Source organism: Lolium rigidum, chromosome 4 (assembly GCF_022539505.1).
Source record: "Lolium rigidum isolate FL_2022 chromosome 4, APGP_CSIRO_Lrig_0.1, whole genome shotgun sequence".
NCBI classification, from domain to species: Eukaryota; Viridiplantae; Streptophyta; class Magnoliopsida; order Poales; family Poaceae; genus Lolium; species Lolium rigidum.
Genome location: NC_061511.1, coordinates 31,565,908 through 31,587,086, shown reverse-complemented (window position 1 = coordinate 31,587,086; position 21,179 = coordinate 31,565,908). Strand labels below are relative to the sequence as shown.

Here is a 21,179-nt window from a genome sequence, read left to right as displayed (position 1 = left end):
ACAATCATGGAAAATCTCAACCCAAAATTCTTTTTACTTTGTGCTAGTCAAAAATAACAAAATCTGACATGTTTTTGTTGATTTGAAAATGACTACTCACATCTGCGCAGTTTTGTCCTTTTTGTGTAGCTTAAAATATAATGTATTTCAAATTGATATTTTACACGGTTGTGGGATACATTATTGGCTATAATGGAGATTTTTCTTCAGAATTTTTTAAAACTCCAAAATATGTTTTTTTATTTATTTAAAAAACAAGATCACTGGTGCCAATGTGCATCAAATCTCTGTCCGATGGCAAGCTCTAGATTAGGTTGGACCACCTATTGGTTTGACCGTGAGACTTTGGGGGCTCATCAAGGATTGGCTAAGGCTTCACTTCATTGATCCCCAAGCACGATCGACACACACTATCTGTCTTTTGGTGGAGCATCATGACAAAGCGTAAAGATTTAGCTTCCATCATCGTTGTTGTTCTTGGGAAATCCAGAACAAGCGCAATGCCCCTCCTTCGGCGATCCTTGGAAAGATGTGAACCTTTGGGTTTTGGCTGGCACGAAACGATTAAATTCTTTGATGCCACGAGATTATTTGATGTTGTAATAAGCACTTTTATTTTACTTCCTTGTATTCTACTCGCTAAAACTGGGCAAAGCTTTTGCCCTTGCTTAAAACAAAGTTTTCTATTAGTCACCATCCTGGATGCTTCTCTCATGCGTTTTACTACATCCCGACTGTCACGCTGTAAAAAATCATCTATACTTGTTGCAATATCCAAACATGTTAAGCAACAAGAATTCTAGGCATATAGAAAAATATGTTAGTTAAGATTGGTTGCAACACACGCCTACACCTACGGGATGGCGTGGATGATGACTTGGCTTCTTTTGTACCGTTGGACGCTACATCAGAATAAAAAATGGTTTAGATGCGCTAGACACGTTAGTTCATCCGTTCAAAAGATGACGAGACTGACAAAAATAAGTTTTCACCATTCAAAACAAAAAGTCAGTTCTAATTTTTCTCTACATATCAAGGTGGGCGAGGAAGAACCCAACTGCGTGTCAAAGACCTTGCGCAGACGTGGCGACCCACGTTGATGGGAGCGGCGTGGTAGTAGCCTAGGACATCGGTGCGCGGAGACGACGAAGATGAGCGCATGAAGCGATGCTACGGCGCAAAGGGGCGGCATAGCTGTTGTACGTGAGTCAGTGCAGGGGTTGGAGGCCACCGACGAGTACACGCCTAGGAAGACGTATTCAAAGCTAGTAGCGTTGACCAAGAGTGATGGTGCTGCGACCGAAAGGAGCGACGCAGCGGCAAAGTGCTCTTGGCTCGATAGGCAGGTGCTCGAGGATGTGCTTGGCGGAGATATGTGCGGGGTCGGTGCTGCACTCGCCATGGCCGCAGATCAGTGTCAATGATCAGGGACACTGGATCCCTGTCGTTGGCTGCAAACTACGTTTTCACAATAGGGATACGTATAACCAGGTATGCTCCTTCAGGTGCGGAAGGCGATACCGCATCCACCACGAGGCCCCACTTGTCAGTCAGTAGACAGGACCCTTTCCTAAGTTCTCTCTCGCGCAACCCCCAACTCCGGCTCGATCGATCGATCTCGGTCTCCGGCGACACCGCACCGCGTCACGCCGGCAAGCGAAGACGCGGGGAGGGGCGATGGACGCGGAGCTCCTGGAGCTGCAGCGGCAGCTGGAGGCGGCGCAGAGCGCGCGGTCGAGCGTGCGCCTGTCGGAGCGGAACGTGGTGGAGCTGGTGCAGAAGCTGCAGGAGCGCGGCCTCATCGACTTCGAGCTCCTCCACACCGTCTCCGGCAAGGAGTACATCACATCCGTAAGCCCCTCCTCCGCGTGCCCGCTTGCACCCACCTCTACTAGTACCCCCCAATCCCCTCGCGGTCTCTCCGGAACCAGATTCGCCTCCTTGCGGCGGAGAGGTTGTAGTAACCTCTCCTGTAACGGACTCAGCCTGGATTCGGGTGTCAGTCCTTCGAATTATGGACTCGGCTGTTGAATGAAATCATCGGTGCTACTGTATTTCAGCTTCGTTTATATCCTACTGTAATTACTCGGCTGAAAAAAAAAATAGGTATCACTTCTGTAGGATGCTTTAAGTTTAGAGCACTCCTGGAAAATTGATCCAATTGCGTAGTTCTTTGGTGTTGTTCTTGTAATGTAACGGGTCTAGGTTTCATAGTACATCTGTGTCCAGTCCCTCTTGCAACCTTGTCGAGTTGCCCTAGAGTTCATGAGAGAAAACTGTTCTACCCCGGCAATTTTCCATATACGCAGTCAACCATGGCCCATGTGAGAGATTTTGACTCAGCTGCGTGTTTGAATACCCCGGGGGTAATAAGAATGTCGCTGGAGTCTTATCTAGAAATTTATATTCTGAATCCTCAAAACCATATGTAATCCGTCATCCATGGTCATCTCTGGTGTGTCAGGACCATCTGAAGCATGAGATCAAGTTGGAGATCAACAATCGAGGGCGCGCATCACTAGTCGATCTATCAGATATCCTGGGGGTGGATCTTTACCATGTTGAGAGGCAGGCACAAAAGGTCGTCACGGAGGATCCGGCCCTGATGTTGATCAACGGCGAGATCATGTCACAGTCTTACTGGGACACTGTCACAGAAGAGATAAACGAGAAGTTGCAAGAGCGCAGCCAGATTGCCTTGGCTGAGATTGCTGCGCAGCTACACATTGGGTCGGAGCTGGTCGTCAATATCCTCGAGCCTCGGCTTGGAACTATTGTAAGTGTACTATATCACGCTTTCATGTTTGTTATCTTAGCTGCTTTCATTCAACCGATATGGTACTACTACTATAATTAATCCTTGCAGGTGAAGGGAAGGCTAGAAGGTGGCCAGCTATACACTCCAGCATATGTCTCACGAATCACTGCCATGGTCCGTGGTGCGGCAAGGGGCATAACAGTTCCGACAAACTTGCCATCTGTTTGGAACTCCTTGCAGCAGCAGCTCCAAGAAATGCACGGTTCTAATGGAGTTTCGGTGGAAGGTTCATTCTTCCAGTCCATTTTTGCTGCCTTGCTAAAAGAAGGTGCTGTACTTGGGTCTCTCCGTGCGGGAGTAAATTGGACACCAGCTGTAAGATCTGCATTTCAATTTATATTCTGGATTCCCAAAACTATATTTGATGATGTGATTTGTTTCCTTTGCTAGGTTTTTGCGCATGCTCAAAAGGAAAGCGTTGATGCCTTTTTTTCACAGGTTGAGGCATCTCTAGCTTACATTTCAATCCCTACAATTTATAACACCAGCTAGTAGCATAAGTAGGCTTTGCAGAACCACATGTTTATTGACCTAGACAAGATCTCAACTGCTACATGTGCACCTTTGTATGCCTACTGATCTAGTTCTTCCACACACATCCACACAGTTTTACTCCCATATCTTCTTGCATCATATGAAATCTCTTCGTCTGATATTTAGCATGATAATTGTTGTTTTCTGATCACATACTCCGCATTATTGTGATGCCTTATCTCCTTTTGTTTGTTGAGATCTTCATTTTCTGTACAGAACTCTTATATTGGTTACGAAGTGCTTCAGAAACTTGCAATCCCTCAGCCTAAGCAGTACTTGGAGGTACTTGAAGCTATTAATATTCTTTTACTATTTAAATGCTCTGTCTGTAAGCGTTTATATTGACTATCTTATTATCTTCTACAGGCCAGATATCCAGATGGCATTGCACTGGAGGCTATTTTTGTTCATCCTTCAGTTGTCGATATGCTAGATGCTGCTGTGGGTGACGCAATCGAGAATGGACAATGGTATTGTTGAATGTTGACTTCATATCTCCTGAATGCTTAATTGAGCTATGATATCCTAACTTGGCATGCATGATTTATCACCGAAAGATGAGTCTCTCAGTTGTCTCTGTCTCTCTGATAGTCATGTTGGTTCACAAACCAAGAGCGGTACAGCCTAAGTGGGCCACATCCTCTTCCTTGCCCATTAAGTTAGGACTTCTGGAGTTAAAGATGATTTCAGTGCAAAAGAGACTAGGTTGTCTGAATTCCACCTTTAGCTCTATAGAAGGGGATGGAATTATCAATAAGGGACAAGCAAGTCCCTAGTTTCTCTCGCTCTCCCTGCGCCCCCTTTTGCCCACGCACAGTTACGCACGCCATCCGGTCATGTCAGGTGGCAGGTGTATGATTTATGAATTGTGGCCTATATCAGAGTAGAGGGGCAAAGGGATAAGCCAGTCAAGTGATAACAGGATATAAAAATTTGGTTAATTAGTAGCATTAGTCATTGAAATAGCTGAGACTTCCCAGAGCATCTCAACAATTTGTATAACATCAGTATAGTATTTATTTTTTCCCTAATTGGCTTTACTAATCCATTTTGCTGCTAAGTTAAGCATTTCTCAAGTTTACATTGCTAAATATACCCTTTATTTGTTTCAGGATTGATTCTCTTTCGGTGCTTCCATCATATATCAGTGGCCCTGATGCAACCAAGATATTGTCCCTTTGTCCATCTTTTCAGAAAGCAGCCAAGGTTGATGTATTTGTAGTTGAGTTTGTGTATTTTTCATGATGGTCACACATTAAAATATTTCTTTGCAGTCTTCTAAAGCAGTGATATTTGGAGAATCATGTGTCTTCAGCAATGTGTTCATTAAGGTGAATTATCAGAGCCTTTTTTCTTGAACCTGCGACAATTTTTTGTGCACTCATGTCGGCACCATCGCATTATATCTTCTAAAATGAGTGCAACGTGTCTGTTTTTTCAAATCGTTTCAGAGTATTTTTGATCGACTAGAGAAGGAGATTGACTCCTTTGGTATTAGACATATTGCTGATCAAGGAAACCCCATGAATATGAATTCGAGTACATCTGCCCAGTATTCGAACACAAAAGACATTGGTGATAATGACACCAGTAGTACTACTAGTGCTGGTGTTTCAGCAGACAGAGGGCCAAAGAAGAAAAGAGGGAAAGTGGCAGGGTCTGCCAAAGGTGGGTCACTTGAAAAGGATGATGACAGTGAAGAAATTATCCCTGTAAAGGGCAAGAAATCTCATAGAAAAAACAAGGATGCTGGTTCTTCAGGTGATGCCAAACGCGGTGGTAAAAAAACATCAGAGAAACCAAAAGAGGAGAATACAAATATCTTTCCTGATGAATTGATACAGCAAAAGGTTTTGGCTGTTGCTCCAGAGTTAGAAGAGTTGTCAGGTCAGTAAACCGAATAAGATTGACATCATTTTTTTATTTAGTTAAATTTGCACTTCTACAAATTTCCTAACTTTTAAATCGACATTAGGCTCAGATGACTTAAACAGCCCAATTAAATTATTGTCATCTCACCTGAGACCAATGCTTATTGACTCATGGAAGAAGAAGAGGAACACCATGCTGTCAGAAAATGCTGAAAGGAGGCGGAGTGTGCTTGATAATCTGCAAAAGCAGCTAGATGAGGTAGTCTGCTTTTTTATTCCATCTACGTCTGCTTTCTTGCTGTAATATAGTTGCTTTTTTGAGTTTCTGGGTATCCTCCTTGGAATTGTTGGTTATTGCTAGTCAATTTTAAATTGCTTTCCTGCATTTCTCTTATAATGTAGCTTTTCTCAATATTATTCTTTGTCATTGTCAGGCAGTCCTGGATATGCAACTCTATGAAAAAGCTCTGGATGTGTTTGAGGATGATCCTGCTACCTCTGTGAGTTGCTATAAGCATCATCCTCACAAGATCGCTCGCTACTCAACAATATAGCAGCCTTTACTTATGGTCCTTTTTCTTGATCTGTTTTCTTGTTTCCAGGGTATATTACACAAGCATCTGCTAAGAACTCTGGGTACACCAACAGTGGACAAGATTTTGCTTACTCTGGTAACTCCTATAAGCTCACACAGTGTGGTTATCTGCAAGTTTGTAATTAAAAAATAGTTTTGATGTATCTGTTTTTTTGCTTTAGTTTTGCACTTGCAACAGAACACTTCAAATAACATGCAACCCCAGCTGTGTTGCTTGTCTACTTGTGATGCTTGTTGTGGGGTGAACTAGGAATCGCTTACTGGCTTATAGCTCATAGTTCAACTTTGAATCATTTAAAAGTTTTTTGCAAACTACTTCTCTGACTAGTGCTTGTACTTTGCACTTAACTACCTATAGGATAAGGACAACAAATTGAAGAGTGGAATGGAGTTTGAAGACAGTGAAGAACAGCATGTTCAATTGAGCACCACTGACCGTACTTTTCTGGTACAGTTAACTTATTTCATTCCATCTAGGCATCTATTATGTAATATATTTTCCTGTGTTAATCCTGAATGAAAATGTCATTTTGCTTAACCTTGCGGGATTGCTCTCTTTTGTAAATGCAAAAAAAAAAAAAAATCCAGGCAAAGGATCTTCCTGGGCAATTGTCATCAAAGGCTCAAGCTTTAGTCGAAGCGCTGGAGGGAAAGGTCAGTCTTTAACGAAGAAATAATGTTTGATGTATTCATTGAAGACTTCGAGTCCTTAGTTCTGTCTTATTACGCTTCTCAATCTAGTATGCCTAACAGCTTAAATTGTGGTAATATGCTAGCACCTAGCAATTAATAATTTGACATACCACAGAAAAACTTTAGTCTGGGTCTCTGGAGTAGATTACATGCTTGGACGCTTCACATGATAAATTACTCAACTTTCTTGATGCACTGAATCTAGTATAGATGAAGTTCTTTTGTGAACCTTCATGCTTTATGTCACCAGACTGGCAATATGCTATATTATACATACACAACATTCATAATTGCTTATGCCTTGCCTATATCCTTGGAAACATTCCGTCATTCTGTTGACTAACCCAGCAACCATCTTCATGTAATTTTCTGCATGTTCTATGATGCCAATTATTTGATCCTCTATTTGTAAGTAAAATAAATATGCAACAGATGCCCTAAAAAATATTGACACGGCAAGATAATTTTGAATTTCTTTTTGATATTATATATTCAATTATTTTTTCAGAAGCATATATAATTAAAACTAGGGTTTACTAGTTCAGATATAAGACTGTACATCTGAAGGATATTCACCTAGTTTTTATTATTTGTTAGTTCATAAAATTTGCATGTTTCCTAACTCCTAAGCATGTGACTGGTGAGCCTTTTGTTATCTATAAAGCATAAATTAGTCATAAATGAACAAGAGACACTTGCTGAGTCTTTGAGATGCTAACTACAAATATAAGTGGATTTTGTAGCTCTTTCTAACCTTTCCCTTGTAATCCACAACAGCGGTTTGATTCATTTCTGGATGCCTTAAGAGATACAGCAGAGGAAAGGTAACATTTTGTGTTTGTACTACTTGCTTTCCACACTGACTGGATTATCGAAGTGCTTACTCTTCTTTTTTCAGTGGCTTGTCATTTAAGAAGCTTGATAAAAGATTAGAGCGATCAATGATGCATTCCTACCGCAAGGTATGTCTTGGTATCTTGAGGGTACCACATTGTTTAGAAAACCAGTGAGAACTGACTTTTCTTGAACCAGTCCAGACAGATTTGGTTTTCGCTGGTTTAGGTTAAACAGTTCCCTTTGATCCTGATGCCAGGTGGAATGAGTATATTAGCAGTATTATCACTTGCTTCCTCCTTTCCCTTTTAATTGACTCTGATTTAGTACAACTTTGTACTAAATCAGAGTCAATTAAAAGGGAACAGAGGGAGTATTTGATAATGCCCCAATGTAAATTTCATATCCATAATAAGTGTCGGGATTTTAGTTCAAATTTGAACTAAAACCCCGACACTCATTATGGATCGGAGGGAGTACATGTTTAAAATAGCATAATGTAAGCGGAAGTCCGGGACCATCCTGGTAGCAGTTTTTCAAATCCTGGTGTCTCGTTGTATGATCACTATTTCAGTGAAAATATGCTGTTCTTTGTCTTTTTAAGCACCAGCGTAGTGAAAGTACGAAATAGCAGAATGCAGGTCCAAATCAGCATGATAATATTACCAGACCAGTCTGGTATGGTACTTTGGTGTGAAAACGTTGATGTTCATTACATCATAATTGTACTGAAAAAGGAATTCATTGTTTAATCGTCATGCTAAGTTTCTTTATAGCTGAACTATATTGCTAATTATATGATACCCCAATTTCCTGTATGAATTGAAGGATTTGATAGCACAAGTTTCTTCAGAGAGTGATCCAGTTTCCTTCCTACCAAAAGTTGTTGCTCTACTTTTTCTTCAGGTTTGCTTGAAATAAATACATGTTTCCTTTTTTCTTTAAATACTCTGCTTATTTATATGTATAGGTTGAACTGAGAAACATCATGTTTGAATTTTTCCAGGCATACAATAAGGCTCTTCAGGCACCTGGAAGGGCTGTTGGTGCTGTAATCACAATACTGAAGGTAATTGTTGATTTTAATTGGTTTTAGTAATAATTGATTTGGTTTAGATAGAAGCTTTTATTCTTTAGCAACTATAATTCCTTTCCTGGTCATAGTTCTTTTGTATTGTTTCTTTGGTATGCTAGTTCGTACATCTGTCATTTAGCTATCAGAAGAATCTTGCCTCCATGTGCTTCTTATTCTATCTTTTTATAACAATAAACTCCTTCCTGGTGCTATTTGATTTGTCCTTTTTTTTGAACTGTTCATAATCTGTTGAAACGGCATAGGATATATTATATTTCCTGTACTAGTAGTTTGCAGCTCCAAGCTTTGGCAGTATTTCCAGAAACCAGTGGTAACCACCAAATTCTTTGCTGATATTTTGGATCCCTGGTCGGCAGTCCTCTGCATTCTAGTCATAGCCTTAGCCTCTTAGGTCGTAGGACATACAGAAATAGGATGTTTGGATCTGTCTATAATGTTGGCTTCTTACGCATTTTCAGGTAATACTGTTAATTGTAGCAAAATCTATATCCTGCCTGATCATCCATATCCTCCATTTCGCAGGACAAGCTGCCAGCTTCAACCTTTAAGGTTTTGACTGATTATCACAGCACAACCGTGAAAGTTCTGGCACTACAAGCTGCTGCTACGGGTGATGTAAGTCCACGTCAACAGTTTCGGATACATTTTCCTTACTTTGTGAACTGTAAAAGAACCAAACAACCATGAACAATATGTGTTCGTTCCTGCAATAACGCATTGTCTCATGTCTCTGCCCTGCAGGATGAAGACTGCACATCGGATAGGTTGATGGAGAGGAGGGAAGATCTGGTGGAGAGGCTGATGCCCGAACTGAAATCCCTGGCCCTCGGCACAAGCAAAGAGTGAGCAGCAAAGATTGTGTGTCCATGTAAATACACAGCACTATCTATCCCCGACACCTGGAGCTAGGGATACAAGCAGCAGGCTGCGATACTTGAGTCAACTTAGTGCAATCTTCACTCGAATTTTATGTAGTGGTGACTTTAGGTACTTATATGGGTTCCCTGCTTGCATCTCGAGCTCTATTCGCCCTCTCGGAGTACCGAAAAAAGGAGCAATGGTGCTTACCTCACTGAAAGAAAGATGGTAGATCGTGTCACAGCAGAGTTGACATCTCATGTCGTGTATACTTCAGAATATGTTCATGACAATCTTCAGAAGGCTTTACTGAATTAAAATTTTCACTCTGGAGTGATGTTTATCCGAGGTGAAAAATGAGGGAACCAGATAGATGCCCATAATAATTAAGTTGGAGAAATTATTGTGATATCTCTTGTTGCCTGTTGCCTCCGGAAAGGTGGGCCCATCCCGATTTCAGTGAGGGCATCTCCAGCGGCGCGACGCATTTCGGACGTCCGAAATGTCCGTTTGCGTCGCGCGGCGGACGCTCGACAGACCGTTTTTGTCCGCGCGTCCGTTTGCACCTAGGGGTGGCTCCAGCGGGCCGACGCATTTTCGCGTTTGCATCAATTTATGAAGTTTCCAAACAACAAAATAAGGAAATCAACAAAGTCATAGTTATTACATTTAAAAGTCGACATGAAAATAAGATAGTATTTCTCTAGGCATGATCTTCATGGCCAGCCAATGTCCACTGATGCTCAATCAGATCCGTTTGCAGCTGTTTAGAGACGTTCTCGTCAGTGACTTCTACATTCCTATGTAGATAGTCCTGCCAAGATGAAGCTCTAGGAAGTGGCGCAACCAGCTCACCTTGAAAATCTCATTGGTTCTCATTGCGGCCATCAGGACGCTCGTTCTCAACGATCATGTTGTGCATGATCACGCAACATGTCATCACCTCATGCATGGTCTTCAGCGACCATGTTCTTGCCGGGTGACGGACAATTGCCCACCGAGCCAGGGCCGGCCCTGACCCATGGCAGGCATGGGCGGCTGCCAAGGGGGCCCAGGACCGGACCTTCTCTATACTACTATGGGCTGGAAAAATGTTTCGTATGGAAGCGGTACTTATTATATTTTTTATTATTTTATTTCTTTTTATCATAAATATATGTACACATATTTGCGTCAAGGGGTCCTTTTATCGACTTCGCTCAAGGGCCCCGAAAAACATAGGGCCGGGGCTGCACCGAGCTTAGAGCACACCAAATCCGCGCTCCACATCTTTCCTGCAAGCCTCTTGCATCTTGGCAAACCTCCTCGTCTTCTCGGAGTTTGGATTACGGACAGTCTTCACCAATGTGGCCCAGTCAGGGTAGATGCCATCAGCAAGATAATATGGCTTGTCATATGCATTTTCATTGATCTCATAGCTCACCCGGGGAGCTTTACCTTGCATGAGCCTGTTGAAAACCGGTGATCGGTGCAACACATTGATGTCATTGTTGGAACCGGCCATGCCAAAGAATGAATGCCAAATCCATAAATCTTGAGATATGACAGCTTCAAGAATGACAGTTGTTCCCTCCTCATGCCCGCTGTACGCACCCTGCCATCCAAATGGACAGTTTTTCCACTGCCAGTGCATGCAATCTATGCTGCCAATCATTCCTGGGAAGCCTCTAGACTCGTTGATAGACAGGAGGCGACTTGTATCCTCAACAGTTGGCTCCCTACAGTAATACTCTCCGAACACGGCAATCACGGCTCGGCAAAACCTGTACATGGCCTCAAGACAGGTGCTCTCACCCATTCGAAGATACTCATCGAATATATCCGCAGCCATTCCATATGAGAGCATGCGAATAGCCGCGGAGCATTTTTGGTAGGAGGTGAAGCCTAACGCACCTGTTGCATCGCGCCGCATTGAAAGTAGGGGTCGTAGTTTCTGACGCCCGTAGAATGACCAAGAACAGGTCCCTTGACATCCTGTATCGGCGCCGGAAATATTTTTTCGGGAAGATCGGATTGGTGAGGTGGAAGTAGTCCTTGTGGAGGCGGGCCTGCCCTTCCACTCTGTTGCGCGGCAGGTTTTTGGAGCGCCCCTTCACAGAGCCCCGTTGCTGCGGCCCCGGGTTAGAGGTAAACTCGTGGATCATGGAGACCGCAGTAGTTGCCAATGTCTGCGTCGACTCAACGGACTCCTCGTCGGAAGAGGAGTCGATGACCTCCGCGCGGAACTTGTCCAACATCTGCCACATGTCCATCTGTGTGGGTACAAACTGCGGATCAATGGCCGCGCACAATAGCGCCGAAAACACGAGTAGAAACCTACCGACGCAATTGACCGAACAGGTCGTGGGCGGCGCGGAAGGGCGGCGCAACCGGGAGCGTTTCGCCCGAAAACAGTCGGCAGGTACATGGCGGAGCCAAGCCCGAGTATGCTCCCGCTCTCCCGCGCGGCAAGAACGCAGCCGGCGGCGGCTACTGCGGCGCTGCGGCCGGACGACGGCGGATGGGGTTGGGGTGGTGGGGACGCACTAGGGCAGCAAAGAAGGGGAAAAAGACGCAAATCGAAGCGGTCGATTTCGCTGTCCCTGACATGCGGGACCGGGTAAGAAATGGAGGACGCTCCTTGCGACCGCCGAGCGTCCGCCGAGACGCAAACCTGACGCATATTTGGGCCAGGTTTGCGTCTCCGCGGACGGCCCGGTCACTTTGCGTCGGCCCGCTGGAATAGACCCCAGACGCAATTCCGGTCACGGCGAACGAAAACAGTTGCTCAGCGACCGTTTGCGTCGCGCCGCTGGAGATGCCCTGACGCCACGAGTGACAGACATCTGACAAGGAAAGTGTTTTCACTACTTGCACATCGCCTTGATCGAACAGCGACTACCTTAGATATTGTTGGAAGGCATGTGTGGCTACCAGATTTCCCCAATGAAATGGAAATTTTTGTAAACATTTTAAATAATCAATGATGCTTTTTCTCTAAAACATTTTTTTCACTGTACAATATTCTAACGAAGAAAAATGATTTGCTTCAACATTCTAACGAAGGAAAGGGAAATTTCGCGGCATCTCCAACCGGGCGATGCAAAAGGACGAGCAACCGTTTGCGTCCGCCGAGACCAAAAATGCGTCTAGGCCCTGCTCCAGCGGGGCGACGTAAAGTGTCTGCGGGGACGCAAACTTGGCCCAAATATGCGACATGTTTGCCCGCGGATGCTGCGCGCAAAGTGACCGCGTTGGTTGCATCCGTTACTAGGTAAGCAAAATATTCCTTCATTACTGTTGATTGGCCAAAAGGACCGGCCAAAAGGACCATCTTTACGGAGATGGTTAGTCGAGTTCCCGTGGACTGAGTCAGTTAACCGTAAGGAAACCTATAGATAATGACTGGTCCAACTCAAATATGTGCTTGAGCCATCTAAATTTATGTCTTAACCTAAAGCTACAACGGCCGTACCTACTCGCCGTCGCACGGCCTACCACAGCCGGGGTTACTCGCAGTCGCTGCCTACCACTGGCCGCCGGAGGGGCCGACGCCATCGTCGAAGCGCGAGCGCTTCACGCCCTCCTTGCGCCGCGCACGCCGCATATGGGACACCTCGTCCTGCCACCTGCGGCATTCGAGGGCCTTGGCTAGAGAGGAGTCCCACATGACTCTCTTGGCCGCCGCCTCCGCCTCCACCGCCTCCTCCGCCGTCGCCGCCTGCACCGCCTCCATCTAAGCGTGGTAGCGGGCTCTGTCCCTAGCCGCCGCCGCGACCGCATCGTCCCTTGCGACGATGGCATCCGCCAGCTCCCGGTTCTCCTGCTCGACCCGCGCGGGAGAAGAGCCCCTGTGTTGGAGCGAATCCAGGTCGGAGCACATGTACCTTCGAGCCATGGCGACCACATAGTTGTGGGCTTCCTCCTCCGCTGCCCAAGCCTGACCGCGTAGGGCGTCCCCAACTAGGGTATCGAAGGACGCGAGCAGAAACTGCTGGTCGCCGGTGCACTCGAAGCGGCTAGGTATGTCGTCGGCGGTGGCGATGTCTTGGGTGATGGCGTCCGCGGGTGGGGCCGCCGATAACGGAGGGGCCGCCATCTCCGCCCGCGCCTCCGCTAGCGCCGCCCTGGCGTCGGCGAGCTCGGCACTGGCGTCAGCGATTTCCGCCCTGGCCGCTGCGAGGCGCTGATGCCCTAGCGCGCGCCCTGCCCCCTCCGCCTCCAGGTCTAACTGCTCGGCCTGAAACGGCTAGCTGCTCGTCCTCCTTCGGGTGGGCTTGGCGGCACATCTGAACATTCCAGCTAAGGTTGTGCTCGGCCATGGATGGATGCTAGGGTTTAGCTTGAGGTGTGCCCGTCACCCGCCGGTGTCCACCATATATAGTCATGGCGGGGCGGGAAACAGCGTTGCCGCTTAGGTCGTTTCCTGCGTGCGCGAAACACCGGCGAAAAGGCGCCAATGTGTTGGGCAAGCGCGGGAACGACCGTCATTACAACCTTGACCCTGTCTGCGCTAAAAAAAATGCATCCGCACCACTGGGATACCCGTCGCTAACGGTTGTCCTGAACTGCATGGCATCCGCGGGTAGATGCAAACGTGCATATACGGACATTTTGGAACGCCCGAAACGCGTGGAGATGCATGTCCCTAAATATTTGGCCGTCCAATCTTGATCAGACGGCGTCAATCAGCTCCCGGCAACGGCGCACGACCCACACGAGCGCGTGACCGCGGCGCCGTACAGCCGTCGGCCGCGCCATCTCCCCGAAGCCGGAGGACGCGCGACGCTTCTAGAACCTTCGAGACGCCGGCGAGTGAGCACACGACATGGTGGTGCTGCACGTGAGGTGGACGATCCCCTCCCCATCGCCGTCGCCGTCGCCGGAGGAGGAGGAGACGGAGTTCCTGCACGAGTGCGCCGCCACGGCCGCCGTCGCGGACGTGGCGGCCGCGCTCGCGGGCACCGCCGAGCTCCAGGCCCGCGTCCTCTCCCTCTGCCGCCGCCTCCGAGGTGAGCGGAATTTCTCTGCGCCGCGTCGCGTCGCGTCGCGTTACCCGCCGTATTGGATGGTGAACGGATCGAACCAGACTGACGCGCGCGTTGCCGTTGCAGAGCGGTGCGCGGACGCGCCTGCGGCATACGGGGAGCTCGAGAGGGCTCTGTCGGAGGCCGAGGCCTACGCATCAAAGGTAGTAAAGCTTCTCGATTCGGTTCACGAGCTGTTGGAGTCAGATGCCTATGTTTCTTCCTGTTTCGTCTTTGCTTGTGGGGGGTTTGGGTACCAAGTACACTGGATTAGTAAGTACACTAGGTATAGAATCGAACTCCATAGAGCTAGCTGTATGATAAGCTGAGACTGCTCATAGCAATCAAATTCTTACTGTTTGCAATTGTTGTTATACTGGCATCAAAATGGGGTTTGTTTTACTGGAAATGGGAGTGGCATGGGAGTATGTCATGTGTTTGTTTGTTTGTGAATCAAGCGTGCTGCTACAACCGTTGGTGCTTTCCTGCCCTTGACCTCCTCTATTTACTTGAGAAATTGCCGGAGTTTTCTAGCCTGTATGTCGTTCAGCTCAAAGCGCTGTCTAAAATATTCAAGAAAAATGTAGACCTTTTGCTAGGAAGCAGATCATAATAACTATTGCTAAGTTAAGGTGGCTGGTTTTTGCCTGGTGTTCCTTACCCTGTTTCTTCCAGTAAGTTTCTTGTGTTTGGTTAATCTGGTGGTGGTTAGGGTTTCTAAACAAGCTGAAGTAATTGCTGGGGTCTTGCTCTATATATATAAATCAGGAAATTAAATTAAATTCACCTTCTCTGCAGTTTACAAAAACAAAGGTCTAAGGGTTGTTCTATTGTGGGATGTGTAACTAATTTTGCGAGTCTAACCAATTCTCAGAGCCTTCAGATCAGATTTCTTCCTGTTCTGTCGATTTTGTTTGCGGGGATTGGATCAGTTTATGATGTTCTGTAGTAGCTTTAAGAGTTTCAGGTATGCCATCAATATTAGTCGGAAGATACATTGGATTGGCACACTAGCCTTAGAACCAAACTCCATAAATGTCCATCAAGCCGAGTGAACCAACCTTAGAATTAAGTTCCATGAAGTGGAATTGGAGGAAAGTATACTACTACTGCACTGCTGCGTAGTGGTGTTATGCTACTATGCATCATTTACATTGTTATTGCATCATAATCTGAGGATGCTCAATAAGAATTTGCAGATGCTTACTTATATGCAATTATTATACCGACATCAAATTGGGGTTTGTTTTTGCTGGAACTGGGAGTGTCATGGAAGTATTTTATTTGTTCATCTGTGAATCAAGTGGTGCTGCTACTACCCACGGTGCTTTCCTAGCTTTGACTTCCCCTATTTACTTGAGAACGAAAAAAGACATGCAATATTCAGGGCTTCGAGCCCTCAGCTATATTCAAGAGTGAAATTATCGGATTTTTTGTAGCTTTGATATTGTTCAGTCAAGAAAAAATTCTTTAATTCTCAAGAAATGTGGATCATAGAAAGCTAGCTTTTGGTAGGGCGTTGATCATCGGCAATGGCTGGTTTTGGCCTGGTGATCGTTACCCTGTTTCCTCCAGTAAGTTTTTTGCGCTCGGTTATTCTAGTAGTGATTACTGTTTGTAAACAAGCCCAAATGATTTGTTGATTCTTCCACTTTATTTCTAGACCGAGAAACGAAAACAAAAATCGTCCACTCTTTACTTCAGACAAAAAAAAACTTTATGGATTGTTGTGCTGTCGAATGTGAAACTAGTATCTGGTGAAGATGTTGAGATGTGTCTAAATTTTGTCCAGGTACAAGTTCGGCATAAAAAATTCTTGTCCCCTCGTGCTCTAAGAGAACATATCAAGAATATTGAAAAAGCAGCTGCTAATGCTCTCGAAGAGTCCTCAGAGGCATTGTGTCTGCAACATCCAAAATCAGGTAATACAAATGAGTTCAGATAACATCCAAAAACTGTACTGTAAATATGGTAACACAGGAGAAAGACTGAACTGCACACTGGATAAGTCATATTTCAGTATTTTCTAGTTCCACTGAAGCTATGCAAATCTTTTAGAAGAACATTAACCTTTAGTAGGACTAGTTTTACCCATCAAGTTGGCAATGTTCTCCTTAGAGTGTAAATTTATTTCATCTCCCTTTTCTTTGGAACACCGGATATTTTGTACATACCATTCAGTTCATTCTTGTAACTCAGATGAAAAGCATGATACCATACAACTTTGGTGGGCTGGAAAAGAGCTAGCTATGGACAAGAAGCTATCTGACTATATTGGTACTAATGACAAAACAAAGGTAACACGCAACAGTAGTGCAAGACAATTGCTTTAGTTCGTGATTGATTATTTACTTTTTTTTGTACTTATGCAGATTGTCATCAGGCTAAGCCTACCCAATGAAGCTTGAGCGTGTTTGTACCTGTTGTTGATCTTTCATAGTTAATTTTCCTTTTGAGTAGTATATGCATTTATGCAAATTTATCTGTATGCGAAGTGTTCTTAGTTTTCGTTAGAAAACAAGCGAAGCATCCTCTTCAGCTGTAATATTAACATACCAAGTACCAATTATACCCTGTATCAACAGCTTGAAACCATGACAGTATGATCATTGGGGGCGCCAAGTGGTGAGCTAGACACTTGAGCATGATTGTCAAATTGGTTGTTGTACTCAAAATGTGATTCGATTTTGTCAATTGGTGAGTGAGACTCATTGCAGCAGCTTCCCATATGAAGGGGGACCCTGAACATGCTTACACCCTTTTATCTTCAATATGGGGGTTCAACCTTTGCTGTTGTATCTAGCTTGCTTGTCTTCATATGCATGCCTCTTGAGTTCCTATGAAAAAAGACACTCTGAGCAGCGAAAGGTGTACTCCAGATCATTTTTTGGGCATCTAGGTTTCTTGTCAGTTGATAGACTATGTACCACATTGCAGGAAGGTTGCAGACATATTAAGCAGCTGCTTATGATGCTTCTCTGCCTTCATGATTTTATATTTGAGTATTTTTTTTGTAATATCTGTGAAACATTGTGGCAAAGTTATTGTGGTTCTACAATTCAAGGAAAGACAAAACGTGTGGTACTCCGATAGTATTTCATTACAAAAATACTTTTAGCTCTGTGATTGAGAAACAAGAGTATAGCATTGCAGCAATCATGGAGCTCCCGGTTGGGATATTCTACACGTGACATATGGCCGGTGCCTGCCCGAATGCAGTTCTTGGCGTATGCAGCTGGAGGAAGTCAGGAATCAGGAAATTACTCGTGGGAAACCAACATTGTTCAGGAACCGGCAAGGTATGGTTTTTGGCTTGTCTCTTACTTACTAAACATTAACCTGTACTGATATACTCGTATGTTTTAGATAGGAACCTGTACTGATCTTGGAATTGAACAGGTGTAATGTAGATAAATGGTGCCTCCTGTCTACAGGTATAAATCCTGTTTTGTCGGATTCCTTGTCTTTCTACCTGTAGAAGGAACAGGCATCGCTGTAAACAATAATGTATAAAATTAGCTAAGTAGGTTGCATGGAGCTTTGAAGCCTGTCCTGCCTGGCAGTTGCATTTCACTGTGCTACTAGTCGATCTACCCCACAACTGTCATGAGCAAAAACAACCATATCTTGGTCCATTGGTTCAGTGAAACCTGTATTATAATATGTATTTGTTCCATAACTTTGACCCATCAGTCAAACTACCTGCTCCTGTACTGCTAAAATATACTACTGATACAATGCAATGCTACCAGTTGCTACTCCAGCCACTGTAATTCGGTTGTTCTCTTCTGCTTCACCTCTGCCAAACTCCTTGGTATTTATTTTTCAGGTTTGCAAATATGCCGATGGCCGTACAAGCAGCACTCGTATATTTCTGAATGCTGATTTCACGCTCTGGTAATGTGGCCTCATCACTCGCCCGTGTCCAGACCGGAAGGAAACAATCATTCTGCACGACTGATAGCAGCCATGGGCGCGCAGGAACCAATGCAGCGCAAGTGTTTGTTGCGATTGGAAATCTCTCTCACCTCCAACCTTTTCCCCTCCTCTCGAGCAACAGAAAGGTAAAACCTTTTCCTGCATCGCCACTGGGAAGATTCGTTTGTTGCACTAGGGTTTGCTCCATCCAAACTCCAAGATGCTGTTGCTTTTTTTTTTTTTTTTTTTTTTTTTTTTTTCCAACTGGGACTTACTCCCTTTTCCATTATAAGCATAACGGAAATACAGATGTTCAAACCTGACAACAAAATCTTAACAAAAGGAGCAACAATAGGGATATGCCCAGCAAAGGAAACATCATGGTAGGAAAACCCGCCACTTGATCTCGGCATCGAAAACCAAGCTACGGGGCCCAAGATGCTGTTGCTACATCGCTCCAGGACACAGGGGCGGTGAAAGTAGGGAATCTCTCGTGGGTTTATCGTGCTCGTCTGGTCCTCCCTGTGGTGTGGTTGTTGTGCTCGCATTGCATGACTGGGAACCGTGAGGTCCATGACACGTCCCAATCACAAGATGGACAAGCCATGGTGGAGCGAGAACTGGGAACCGGGCAATCATCGCCCAAGGCTGCTCGCCTTTTGGCCACCCTATTGTGTTGTGTGGCTCTGGCTGCCAGTGACTCCGTGCCCAATGCTACCTTCCAACTGTTTCAGATTTATCCGATTCAGACATGTTTTTCAGCAAACAAAATAGAGGTATCACAACTTGCCCTAGTACTCATAGCTAGCTGTAGATCATCTTGGCAGGACACGACAGAAATGCACAAATGATTTGTTGAGAAGCTTGTTTGTTCTCGCTAGAGAATGCTTGCCTTAAAAATCTTTTATCTGATTGTGTAAGCTCAATGAAAAGCAAACGTTTGAGTGGGATCTCACAACGAACTTTGTTTGTTTTGAAGCCAAGGCATGGCGAGACGCAGCGTGGATCAGAAGTTGGCAGGGACGTGGAGTGTGAGGCAATGTCTGCAAGGTAGGTGAAAGTATGCATGGCCCAATTTATAACCAGATTGGAACGAATATTTTTGGACAGGAGGTATGGTCAAGGTCTCAAGAAGTAGTGTGTACTTTGAGTGGAATCAAATCTGCCACCAAGTCAGTGCCACCCTTGCGCAATTCATCAGGACAGTACACACGGCCCCCACAATAGTTCATTCATTTTTCTTTTGGAACAGACAATGGTTCATTCATCATAGTTGTGGCAGCAATGCTAAAGTTGCTTCCCAACAATCCCAACAATACTTGAGCTACATGGAAAATCAAATCAAAGATGATCAGCAGTTTTGATTTTTTTGATCATATATATCTGGGAAATGAATAGTAGATCCTTTGGTCCAGGCACATTGAGATAGAAACATGAAGGAGAACAATGGAAAAATTACAGAGAAGTTGTTGATTCTTCACACACAATTCACAAGACACATTGCTCATCTTCACAAACATCTGCCCCAGAAACCAGAAAGAGAGAAAGAAGACAAAAAACTTGCTTTGATCAGTCAAAGCTCATGGCGTCATCCCCTGCAAATCTCCTGCCTCTCTTTTTGCGCCGTCTCACTGGCGGCAGCGGCGGCGGCGGTTACGGCGACAGAGGTGGAGGTGGAGATCCTAGGGGTGTTGGACAGCGAGTAGAACACGACGCCGCTGGCGCTCCTCCGCCCCTGCTGCAGCAGCTGCTGGTGCGACCTCTTGCAGTGGGCAATGGCGCCGTGGATGCCCCCCTCCTCCGACCCGGCGCTGCTGCTCCGCTTGAGCACCGGCGTTGCCGTCCTCGGCCGGAGGAATAACCCCTCCGTGTTGCCGCAGGACGGCGTCGACGCGGACGAGGAGGAGGACGACGAGCAGAGGGGAGAGGTCGCCGGGGGTGACGCCTTGGTCGCCACCACCAGGCGCACCCGCCGGATGATGCCGGAGAAGGACCTGCGGTGGCTGCAGAGCTCGTCTTGGTCCAGCACGCTCCCCATCCGCACCGCTGCGCCGCCGCCAATGTCGCCTGGCCTGGCCAAGAAGAAGGACTTGATGTACTCCCTCGACGTCCACCGCTTCATCAGCTTCAGCCTCTTGGACCAAGAGTACTTCTTGGCGCCCACCTTGTCGTCCTCCGCCTCCGCCGCCGCGCTCACGCTCGCGCTAGGCGGCGCCGCCGCCGGCTTGATCTCCGGCACGCGCACCTGCTGCTCCTGCAGCAGCTTCTGCACGAGCTGCAGCCGCGGCGGCAGGTGGAGCGGCAGGAGCTTGCCCCTGTAGAAGAGCTCGTCGGCCGGGGACTCGTAGGCGGTCTCCCTGTCGTGCCTGGACACGCCGCCGGTGGCCGCGCTCTGGAACTCGAACTCCAGCAGCGCGCATTTGGGCGAGGAGGGGGTGAGGTCCATGTCGATGTAGTCGTCCTGGATCACCATCGTCGGGGCCCTGGCCATTGCCACTGCTGGGAGCTGCTGCAATGTTTTGGGTGGAGTGGAGAGATGGTCTGTAGGGTTTTGGGGGTTGGAGCTCAGCTGTGGGAGTTTGTGTTGTGGGTTGGTTTGGTAGAGGAGTTCAGTGGCAGCACAGCACAGCACAACAAATGCAAATGCAGAGCAGAGAGGCAGTAATGGGTGAAGTTATTGAGGGAGAGGGGCATGGGGCTCTGCTGAGGTGGCACTGGAAGCTCTGTCTCTCCCTCTGTAGAAAAATGGAAATGACTGTGCTGAATAATCTTACTCTGTTTGGTTCACTGGTTAATAAAAATAATATGAACATATACGATACAAAATGTATATAACATAAAACTATATTTCATTATAATTCTAATAGTATTAACTTTGCATTGTATATATTCATATTTTTATCAACATGCACGATCAAAATTTATAAAGTTTAACTTTAACTTAAACATTTATGCA

The 21,179-nt window shown here is 45.8% G+C and overlaps 3 protein-coding genes across 4 annotated transcripts; 2 read left to right on the top strand and 1 right to left on the bottom strand.

The window, feature by feature from the left end:
- The first annotated feature begins 1,648 nt into the window (after positions 1 to 1,648).
- Positions 1,649 to 9,485, top strand: LOC124708101 (E3 UFM1-protein ligase 1 homolog). 2 transcript variants are annotated; one of them, XM_047239791.1, is made up of 20 exons: positions 1,649 to 1,851; positions 2,465 to 2,776; positions 2,867 to 3,133; positions 3,209 to 3,256; positions 3,569 to 3,634; positions 3,719 to 3,822; positions 4,465 to 4,558; positions 4,627 to 4,683; positions 4,804 to 5,239; positions 5,334 to 5,482; positions 5,658 to 5,723; positions 5,826 to 5,894; positions 6,177 to 6,266; positions 6,407 to 6,472; positions 7,289 to 7,335; positions 7,410 to 7,473; positions 8,174 to 8,251; positions 8,352 to 8,414; positions 8,964 to 9,056; positions 9,183 to 9,485. In XM_047239791.1, the coding sequence occupies exons 1-20, from the start codon at positions 1,678 to 1,680 to the stop codon at positions 9,285 to 9,287; spliced, it is 2,448 nt and encodes an 815-aa protein (XP_047095747.1). In that variant the 5' UTR covers positions 1,649 to 1,677; the 3' UTR covers positions 9,288 to 9,485. The 2 variants fall into 2 exon arrangements, with proteins under 2 accessions (XP_047095747.1, XP_047095746.1); XM_047239790.1 differs by having other exon boundaries at positions 5,328 to 5,482.
- A 4,621-nt stretch (positions 9,486 to 14,106) lies between these two features.
- Positions 14,107 to 16,999, top strand: LOC124705310 (cilia- and flagella-associated protein 298-like). Its single transcript, XM_047237054.1, has 5 exons — positions 14,107 to 14,290; positions 14,393 to 14,469; positions 16,098 to 16,227; positions 16,505 to 16,602; positions 16,678 to 16,999. Exons 1-5 carry the CDS (start codon positions 14,107 to 14,109, stop codon positions 16,711 to 16,713), a joined length of 525 nt encoding a protein of 174 aa, XP_047093010.1. The 3' UTR covers positions 16,714 to 16,999.
- Positions 17,000 to 19,732: 2,733 nt separating this feature from the next.
- On the bottom strand, positions 19,733 to 20,850 carry LOC124705654 (probable membrane-associated kinase regulator 4). The gene has a single exon (XM_047237358.1). The coding sequence runs from the start codon at positions 20,712 to 20,714 to the stop codon at positions 19,812 to 19,814; it is 903 nt and encodes a 300-aa protein (XP_047093314.1). The 5' UTR covers positions 20,715 to 20,850; the 3' UTR covers positions 19,733 to 19,811.
- Between the last annotated feature and the right edge of the window lie 329 nt (positions 20,851 to 21,179).